Source organism: Dendrobates tinctorius, unplaced genomic scaffold, assembly GCF_039654945.1.
Source record: "Dendrobates tinctorius isolate UK_male_01 unplaced genomic scaffold, ASM3965494v1 ptg000102l, whole genome shotgun sequence".
NCBI lineage: Eukaryota > Metazoa > Chordata > Amphibia > Anura > Dendrobatidae > Dendrobates > Dendrobates tinctorius.
In genome coordinates this window covers 36178421-36189254 of record NW_027361770.1, presented here as the reverse complement: position 1 = coordinate 36189254, position 10834 = coordinate 36178421, and the positions used below count along the sequence as shown (strand labels likewise).

Sequence of the window (10834 nt, the reverse complement as noted above, 5' to 3'; positions counted from 1 at the left end):
ATTAAGCAGAGAGGGTGAAGCGGAGAAGTTAACATTTCAGCAGGCGTGGGAGAGAGACTTGGGGATAAGCTTGTCTCCTGAGGAATGGGAAAGAGGGTTTCTCTTCACTCAAACTTGCTAGCGCTGGGATTGCACAAGAGAAGAACTATAAAATACTTATGAGATGGTATCACTACCCTTCTAAACTACATGCAATATATCCAGCAGGTTCAGGGGTTTGTTGGAGATGCGAGAGGGAGGTGGGCTCTATGACTCACATTTGGTGGGAATGCTCTAAGATCAAGCCATTCTGGGAGAAGGTTTTCGACAATTATCAACGAATCACAGGAAACCGTGTAGCAAGGTCCCCTCAAATAGCTCTTCTGTCAATTTTACCTTCTTCAATAGGGACTCAGAAGAGAGAGATTCTTCGGTTTTGTTTAACAGCAGCACGAATGGTAATCCAGCAGTTTTGGAAACTTACAAACCACCCTGACTTATTAGACTGGTATAAGGAAATGGTCAATCTGTGTAGAACGGAGGAGCTGTCTGCAGACTGCAATGGTACAAACGATAAATTTAGAAGGATTTGGAGTGGTTGGATTTTGTTTCAGGACTCGCCTGATTTCCAGAATTTGTTCCGCTGAATGTTTGTTACATAGGAATTTGCACATTAATGTATACATGATTTTAAGGAATGCTTTACTTTTTTTTTTTTTTTTCTTCTTCTCCTTTTCCCCCTCTTCCCGTCTTTCTTTCCCGCTTTTTTTACCCTATGTCTGTCCTCTGCATAATATAGAGGATACTTCCTCTCTTGAATACCTTGTTGGCGTTCGCCATATGGCTACTGTTATTGTCTGCCATCGTATGTTTGACTTACTGATAGATGGTTGTATTCTCTTCTCATTTTTGAATACTAGATATTTTCTATGATTCTATATATTATCTGTTTGCATATAATATATTCTTTGTAAAATGCTCAATAAAATAGATTGAACATAAAAACCGCAGTGCAGACGGTGTGGATTTTTGCACGCGGATTTGCTGCGGTTTTTAAACCACAGAAAGAATTGACATGTCAATTCTTTCTGCGGATTCTGCAGCGGTTTACCATCTCCTCCATTGCAGAGATGATAAACTGCAGGTCTTTTGACCTGCGGATTTTACAAAATCCGTGCGGCCAAATCCGCAGAGCATTCCGCAGCGTGTGCACGTACCCTAAGGCCGCTATTTGGCCATGAACTGCTATGGTAAACATCAGGACCACACAATCATGATCTCGGTGTGTCAATTAGATTAAAGCAGAAGCCCCCACAATCTATTAACCATTTATTAGATGTAGTCACTTTTGACAGCAGCAACTAAGGGGTTAAACAGATCTGGATGGTGCAAACACTAATCATTTGTGATACAGCAGGTTGTCAGCTATAGTGTACAGCTATCAGCTGCTGGATTGTCACCGGTATGGGGATGCTATTCTCTTATCTCAGGTCAGTAAAAAGATGTATTGGCTGTCATTAAGGGGTTGTCACTGACTTGTTTTTCTAGCTGAATAACTTTGTCCTCCGCCTCAGAAATTCTCTGCTCTGCATCCTGCAGTTTCTGCTCCTGATGAGTCATCTTGCTTTGCAGCTCTTTAGTAGTAGATTGGATCATGTCAGGTACTGCCTGCTTAAAGTCTTCAGCAAGGTATGATGCCATTTCTTTTGCTAGCTGTTTAAAGTTTAATGAGCATGTAACTGCGTTTCCAATGTGCCTCTTGCCTCCACTGTCTCCCCCTGGCTGAAATTTCCTTCTTTCTCTGGGGCTTCCTCCTCACGTTCTATCTCCTCGTGTGCTTGCCCCGTTTGTGTCTGTGTCTCCGTCACCATTACTGTGCTCCCACTCTGCAGGCCTCCTCCAACCTCCTCCTTCCCTGCGCCTCTCGTGACAAACCAATCCATGTTGCGGACGGTCCCGGATGGTCTCACGATTATCCCAGTACCTTTTGTGAGTCAGGGCTCTGTGTAAATGCAGAGTATTTGCCGCGGTCAGCAGGAGCTCCCTCACATGTCTGCACATGGCAGCACCGGAACAGGAAGTGGCAGTCATCTTTAGTGTCACACTTTGATCTGAAAAAGCTCATGTAATGTGAGATAACACTTTTTGTGTAGTTCCTCTCAATCTCTTATGTCTTGAGGTTAATTAAGTATTTGATCTTAAGGCTCACCACAACAAAAAATACCTGGAAATGGCCATCTAAATATGATGAAATTTATTATGTCTGTCAAATTTTAAGAAAGGTTGATCCTCCCCTGAAAATGGTTTCTAGGGACATTTGGGAATTTTTTGATTAGCCAGGAAGTTAAATGAGCAGTGAGCACAAATTTACATCCTTGTTGAAGTTCTTAATTAGCTGTGTCTGAATTCATTGGTCTGGACCACATATGTAGGCCTAGATTAAAATTTAGTCTACATTATGTAATTGATCAACGGTCATATTTTGTAATCAAAATTTCCACTCTGCAAAAATGTTAACAACTGAAGTATGAATATTGATTTATATTTTTATACTAAATTTTAGTCTACATCTGTAGCTCACAACAATGAATTCATATGCAGCCTATGTTTTATCTAAATAAAGTCAGTTTGCCTTCTCAAATATGAACACTGACAAAGTTGAACATTCTTTGCTTTGTTCCTAAGTTACTATATTGTGTTGTAATGTAAGTTATCTACATTTCTTGTAATAAATGCAACAGTTTTTAACTTGAGAGGTTAAAATAAATTTGCATGGACTATGGTGTTTTAATACAATAAAAATAGTGCTTCTCCCCTATTTACCAGAACAGAACATTTGGCAGTCTCATGATATGGACAATTGCCTTTTCTTTTTGTGTAACGTAAGTTACCAATAACACTGTATTTTGTATTGTTGAAAAATCAAACTGTGTTGAAATCTATTCAGATTAGTTTAATGTAAAATATACACTTTTTTTTGCCTGCCTTCAAAGAACAGTCTGTAGTTATTATTAGCTCAGTTTTTGGCTTGTGAATGCAACGTAAATTACCATGGATTCGCCCCTAATCATTTTTTACCCAAGCACAGCTGCACCCTCCCCATTGAGGTGAAGCCCGTCCCTACCAGAGAGCCTGTAGCCGACAGAGAAGTAGGCCCAATTCTCCAGGAATGCTACTCCATTGAGTGTTATGGTTTAGTTTTTTTTTTTTTTTAACACAACAGCAGGAATAAAAAGTGAAAAAACTCACCACTTTTGACTGGTACTCATTAAAATATAATTAGTGTTGCATTATCTCTGAGCAATTTATTCCATACTTGAATGGTTTCAGACTTAAGGAGTTAGTTTGAACGCTAAAATAGCCACTTATGTATGTGATTGGGGGTGAAGGATAATCAAAGTTAAGGGATCAAAAAAGTGATTAATAGACTCATCAACATCAAGACACTTTATTAAAATGAAAGCAACAACATATGAATAACATACAAAATAAACGTGTAGGTTGAATGTTACTAAATTAAGTCCTAGTATCCAACATGAAGAAACAAACTAATTTTCAAATTCATCTGTTATACCACACCCTGCAATGACATTTCAGGACATTAGTCGAGCACCCCAGTGTTTACTAGTACTTGCGAAAGCATGTCAAGGTTTATGTCTGAAAGAAAAAAAAAGAAGAAACAGTATGAGGAAAAAATAAATTAATGACATGTTTCACTTACTATTGCATTAAGCTCCTGGCCTAGATATGTATTCTTAATTCTGTGTGGAAGAAAATAGAATTACATGCATAGCTACGTGTGGTTAACTGCCAAACAATTGGCTATATTTGTTGGTAGACTTAGGCTTTGTGCTAGTTGCTCTTCGGCATCTAGTGGGTTCTCGCCTGATAAATCCATGATTCTCCATAATATTTACAATATATCATAGAAAGGGTGGGCATTTAATTTTCCCACAAGAAAATGCAACTGTTGTGGAAGGCTAAACCAACAGACCAAACATATTTCTCTTCATTATAATTATTGTTTTATATTAATTTTATCACTTAATATTGAGCAGAATTAAGTATGCAGACCAGCTGCTTTTGGTAATACTTGTTATTACAGGGCTTTTGGTATTATTTGTAAAAATACCCCACAGCTCTCACACAGTTTCATGTCCCTTCAGTTGCTCACACAATAGTATGGTCCCCTCACAAATATGATGTCCCCACAGTCCTTCACACAATATTATGGCCCCACAGTTCATCCACACAGTAAAATGATCCCCACAGTCTCTACAGTATTATGCCCCCAAACAAAAGTGGTCTACCCCAGTCCCTCACAAAATATGATGGCCCCCATATTTTCCCCTTACAAGCACTGACCGATAAGTTAAAAGTAAAAAAAAATAAAATAATTACAAAATAAGACTCAACTATTCCCGCTCCTCCACTGGGCGCAAACTAGTGACATCACTATGCCTCCTGTGTGAAAGCTAGTGATTCCCTCCTCCATCATTGCACTCATCAGTATATGCATCCTGCGAATACAGATACTGGTGGAATTGAAACGCAGTGCAGGGAGTGGCCCCATGCTGACATTCACCACTGTATCCTTTGCCCGTTCTGGTGTGCAGGATTACAGATCTGCACAACACAAATCTGTAAAATGACCGTGTGGATAAGTCACTTAGATATCTTTACACAAGGTATTTCTGCTAATTTGCTCAATGAAGGCATTTTTGGGGATAAGGGTCAGCATGAGCACCCAGATTTATCTGCAGCTACAGAGCAAGCTGTGATGAACTGTATTTTGATTCCTTTAAATGACAGACCGGACGGCATTAAGGGGGTTATCTAATACATAAAACTATTTTTAAGGCACAGATGCTCAAAAAAGAAAGGCATATTAACAACAGCCTCATGGATCAAGCACAGGTCGGCCAGGCGGTAAGCGCTGGAAGCAATGCCTACTTTGTTAAAAAGTCACCATAAACACTTGCACATTATTTCTGCTTTCAACACACCAATTTAAGGAAGGGGCATGTGTGTATGTCCACAAAATGATATACAATGTCCTTTCGTTTTCCTACACCAGTGCCAACTTTGTTAATTACGCATTACAATTACATACTATTGCTTCCTTAAAGTAAACCTGACAGCTGATTCATGCTGCCCAAAACATGTCATTTCAGCCAGTAACACTGATGTTTCAGGGAAAACATACATTTATAATACAGAGACAGTGCATCTCAAATGACTAATCCAAGAGTTCGTTACCTGGTGGCTTATCAGCGCTTCCTAGCCTTAGATCTTCGGTCACACAAGTGACGATTCTCTCTTCAGAGAGAATCGGCTCGATTTTGGTAATAATACTCTGATCAAAGCTTGATCAGATTGTAAGTTTACTAGAATCAGATTCTTTCACGTGAGAGAATCGTATCACAGAAGGAGAAATTAATTTCTCCATCTTCTCCAATGTCTGTGTCTGCGGACATCAGACCGCACTCAGTCCCAGCAGAGAGCACCATAGCATTGGGGAAGCTGTGGGACTGGCGCAAATCCTTTTGGGTAATGCTTACAGTAATTTATTATTTTATACCGTTATCTATTATAGAACAATTATTTGAGTTTGACAGCATTTTTGTTTTGTATTTCACTGAATTTACATTATTACTATTCTATTTTTAAGAATAATGTAATAAAAATAACAGGATTTTTGGGTTGCTTACCGTAAAATCTGTTTCTCGGAGCCTTCATTGGGGGACACAGAGACCATGGGTGTATGCTGCTGCCACTAGGAGGCTGACACTATGCAAAAAAAGGTTAGCTCCTCATCCAGTGTACACCCCACCGACCGGCAGGGAATTTCCTCAGTTAGTGAGAAAGCAGTAGGAGAAGCAACAGAATAGATTGGTTACAGTTGAGTTGTTTGAGAACAGAACAATCAACCAAAGTAAGAACAGGAGTTGTAGAACATGGGAGGGTGCTGTGTCCCCCCAATGAAGGCTCCGAGAAACAGATTTTACGGTAAGCAACCCAAAAATCCTGTTTTCTCGTTCGCCTTATTGGGGGACACAGAGACCATGGGACGTCCCAAAGCAGTCCCTGGGGTGGGAAACAAACTTCCATCAGGCCAGTGGACTCACCACCGCTGCCTGCAGAATCCTCCTACCTAGGCTGGCATCCGCCGAAGCGTAGGTGTGGACCTTGTAGAATTTCACAAACGTGTGAACCGATGACCAGGTTGCAGCTTTGCAAAGTTGCAGCGTGGAGGCTCTGTGGCATACCGCGCCCAGGAAGCACCCACTGCCCGGGTAGAGTGCGCTCTGATCCCCGGAGGGGCCACTCGATGCTTAACCCGGTAGGCCTCCAAAATTGCTGATCTGATCCAGCGAGCAATAGTAGCCTTGGAGGCCGGGTGACCTTTCCGCGCCCCATCTGGAATGATGAAGAGAGTCTATCTTCCGCAAGGAAGTCGTCCTAGACAGATTCTCATCGCCCTGACCAGATCCAGCTTGTTCAGGGACCGCTCCCGAGGGTGAGTAGGACTCGGACAGAAGGACGGCAGAACAATATCCTCATTGAGGTAAAAGGAGGACACCACCTTCGGAAGAAAAGAGGGCGGAGGCCGTAGAACTACCTTGTCTTGGTGAAGTACCAAGAAAGGAGAACGGCAAGAAAGAGCCGCTAATTCCGATACGCGCCGGATGGAAGTGATGGCCACCAGAAAAGCTACCTTCCAAGAAAGGAGAGAAAGGGAAACATCCCTGAGAGGTTCAAAAGGAGAACCTTGCCGAACCTCAAAAACCAAATTAAGATCCTATGGATCCACGGGCGCTCGGTACGGAGGAGCCGTGTGAGCCACGCCCTGAAGAAAGGTTTTGACCTGAGGGCGGGAGGCCAACGTCTTCTGAAATAAAATGGACAGCGCCGAAACTTGACCCTTCAAGGAACTGAGAGCAAGCCCTGCATCCAGCCCTGCCTGAAGAAACGCCAGAACGGAAGGGAGCGAAAAGCACATGAGCGCGATGTTATTGGCCTCACACCAAGTGAAATAGGCCTTCCAAGTACGGTAGTAAATCTTGGAAGACGATGGCTTCCTGGCTCGGATCATGGTATGAATTACTCGACCGGAGAAACCTGCTCGTTTCAAAACCTTGGTCTCAACAGCCACGCCGTTAAATTGAGCGGCCGAGAATTGGGGTGGCAAATCGGGCCTTGAGACAGCAGATCTGCCCTGTCTGGAAGCTTCCAGGGGGCGTCCGCGAGAAAGTTGACAATGTCCGCGAACCAAGACCTTCTGGGCCAATTCGGGGAGATGAGAATGACTGGAATTCCTTCTGCTTTGATCATCTTCAACAGCCTGGGAAGAAGGGGCAGGGGAGGGAACAGGTAGGGGAGCTCGAACTGCGACCAAGGAATGGCAAGAGCGTCGGCGCCCACTGCGAGAGGATCTCGAGCCCTGGATACAAACTGTGGGACTTTCCTGTTGAGGCGAGAGGCTAGCAGATCTACATCCGGGGTCCCCCAACGACGGCAAAGCTGAAGAAACACCTCCGGATGTAGGGACCACTCTCCTGCCGCGAGACCCTCGCGGCTGAGAAAATCGGCGGCCCAGTTGTCCACGCCGGGAATGTGTACCGCGGAAATTGTCGGTATCGAAATCTCTGCCCACTGAAGGATCTTGGACACTTCTGCCAGGGCTGAGGCACTCCGTGTCCCTCCTTGACGGTTGACATATGCCACCGCTGTGCCATTTGTCTGTCTGAATCCGGATAGGCAGGCCCCTGAGGAGCTTCTCCCAGTGGACGAGAGCCAGATAAATCGCTCGTATCTCTAGGACGTTGATTGGCAGGGCTGATTCCCGAGTCGACCAACGACCCTGAACAGTGTGATTGCGGAACACTGCCCCCCATCCGACGAGGCTGGCATCCGTTATTACAATCTGCCAGTGAACGGGAAGAAAAGACCACCCCCAGAGGATGAGAGGTGACGTCAACCACCAGTTGAGAGACTGCTTGATCCGGCATGAAAGACGAACAGGGCGATCCAAGGACAGAGCAGACCTGTTCCACCTGGACAGAATGGCGTGTTGGAGAGGTCTGGCGTGAAATTGGGCAAAGGGAACTGCTTCTATCGCCGCCACCATCTTTCCCAGGACCCTCATGGTTGTTCTGAGGGATGGGAATCATGAGGTCTGCAGCGATCGTACATCCTGCTGCAGGGAGAGAATCTTCTCTCGTGGGAGAAAGACCCTTGACCGACGAGTGTCGAACAGTAGGCCCAGAAACACAAGGCGTTGAGAAGGAACCAGACAGGACTTTTTCCTGTTGACGATCCACCCGAAATTGGAAAGAGTGTCTAGGACGATCTTCAAACTTAGGCGCGCCTGGTGAAAAGAGGGAGCTTTGATCAGAATATCGTCGAGGTACGGAAAAAGAATGAGACCTCTGATCCTCAACAAGGCCATCAACGCAGCCATGATCTTCGTGAAGACTCTGGGAGCGGTGGCGAGACCGAAGGGCAGCGCAACGAACTGGTAATGTTCCTGGCGAACCGCAAAACGCAGGAACTTCTGATGTCCGGAGAATATGGGAACATGTAGATTGGCATCTTGGATGTCTATTGAACACATGAATTCCTGCTCCTCCATGGAAGCGATTACCGAACGAACCGACTCCATCCGGAAGCGGCGAAGACGGACTCTTGCTGAGCCGCTTGAGATCCAAGATGGGTCGAACCGCCCCGTCTTTTTTCGGCCCCACGAATAGGTTTGAATAAAACCCTGTGAACCGCTCCGATTCGGGAACGGGCACAATCACCCCGGAACTGAGGAGAGAGGCGATGGCCGTAAAGAACCCCGGGATCAAGGCTGGATCTTTTGGGGAACGGAATTCGAAAAAACGATCCCGTGGAAGAGAGACGAACTCTATCTTGTATCCTGACGATACGACCTCCCTGACCCAGGCGTCCTCTACTGAGGCCAGCCAGACGTCCTTGAAGAACAAGAGTCGACCTCCCAATTGGAAGGGACCCTCGGGAGTCAGAGGATAGTCATGCTGAAGTGGACCGTCCAGATCTGGATCTGGATGGTCTGCCCTGTGAAGAGTGGAATCGCCAGGAGGGAGTGGGTCTGAATGAAACCTTCTTCCTATCTTGGCGTGCCTGCGGCCTTTGTTGGTTGGAGGATGTCTCCGCCGTATTGAAACGGCGGAAAGCCCGAAAGGGTCGAAACTGACGCCTTAGTGGAGGTCTGCGAGGCTTGGACTGAGGGAGGAGGGAACTCGTGCCTCCGGTGGCGTCCTTAATAATCTGGTCCAATTGGGATCCAAAGTGTCGTACTCCCTGAAAAGGCAGATTAGTAAGAGACTTTTAGACGACAAGTCCGCCTGCCAGGCTTTGAGCCAAATTGTACGTCGGATTGCCACGACGTTGCTTGACGCCTGAACTGTGCAGGATGCGGCATCCAAAGAAAAAGAAAGCAGATATCCCGCATGGGAAATCTGATTGGCGAGATCGGCCAATCGATCTGGTTGTGCTTTCTCTAGGATGCCCTGACGAAGATCCTCTGCCCAAGTAGCTATGGCCTTTGCTGCCCAAGATGAAGCAAAGATTGGGCATACCGCCGTCGAAGCCGCTTCGAAGGCAGACTTCGCCAGGAATTCTATAATTCTATCATTAGAATCCTTTAAAGACGCCACACCTGAAAGCGGGAGAACCGTGTTATTAGACAGTCTGGACACGGGCGGGTCCACCGAGGGAGAGGCAGACCAGTTATCCGTGAGCTCTTTAGCAAACGGGTACAGTATGCCGAGACGCTTTCCTCTTTGAAAGCGTCTGGTCGGATCTTCCCTTTCTCTTGTAAAAATCTTTCCAAACTCGGAATGAAAAGGAAATACCCTGGAGGGTGTATTCTCCCGTCTGAACGAAACCTCCTGATCTGAGGATTTCGCAGGGGTGTCAGAGATTTCGAAGGTGTGGTTAATTGCCGCGATGAGGTTCTGTACTGTAACCTTCATGTCCGCGTCCTGGCCAGATTCCAGGTCTACAATCCCTTCAGAAGACATATCCGAGAACGCTTCACCTGACTCGGGTGAGGAGGCACGGGAGGGCGACTGCTGGGAAGGACTAGGTGCAGATGAGGGGCCAGGAGAGGATTCCGGCCGGAGATCCTGCCTGGGCCTTTTGCGGCTTCTGCTACCTGGCTCAGATGGAGCGTCCTGGGACCTGCTAGACCCTGCAGAAGTGTCCAGGGGCAACTTATCAAGAACGGCCACTAGGGACTGAGACACCCTGGTGAGGTCTGCCACAGATTGTGAAAGAGATGAGGCCCAGCCAGGAATGGGTGGTTCGCTTTCACGTGGCGCAATAGGTGGTTCCTGGACGTGCTTAACGGGATTGCTGCAGTCCAGGCAGATGGGGGTAGGCTGACCTGAGGGAAGTTTGCGATTGCAAGACGAGCATGCAAAGAACTGGACTAGGGTGCCCGTGGGAACTGGCGGACGGCCACGATCAGGCTTAGAATTAGACATGACATGAAGGAAGAGAAGATGGAAACCTGCGGAAATGCCGGAAGGTTGGGGGACAGAAAGGCAGAGTAGGGTGTCAGTCTGCAGTTGCAGAAGTACTCACGGTCTGGAGACCCCGAAAGAGATGATTTAGGCTCTTGCAACTGGCCAGGAACCGACAGGGAGCGCTGGCCTCTGCTTTAGTCTCCGGCTGTCAGGCTGCAAAGATGGCGACAGCCCGATGCGAGGAAGAGAAAGCGCGGTTTCAGTGGAGGAAGAAAAGGTGGAGCTAATCGCCTTCATCAGAGAGAAAAATCTGCCCCCCCCCCCCCCCCCCTTCCCAGCCACAAGCCTAAAGGGGCGGT

The 10834-nt window shown here is 46.2% G+C and overlaps 1 protein-coding gene across 2 annotated transcripts in view; it reads right to left on the bottom strand.

Moving 5' to 3' along the window:
* Nucleotides 1-3411: 3411 nt before the first annotated feature.
* Nucleotides 3412-10834, bottom strand: part of LOC141099772 (uncharacterized) — a 125388-nt gene continuing 117965 nt past the window's right edge. For both annotated transcript variants that reach the window (XM_073587822.1, XM_073587823.1), the window contains one exon: nucleotides 3412-3636. In XM_073587822.1, coding sequence (XP_073443923.1) covers nucleotides 3581-3636 — 56 coding nt within the window. In that variant the 3' untranslated portion in view covers nucleotides 3412-3580. The remainder of the gene's footprint in view (nucleotides 3637-10834) is intronic.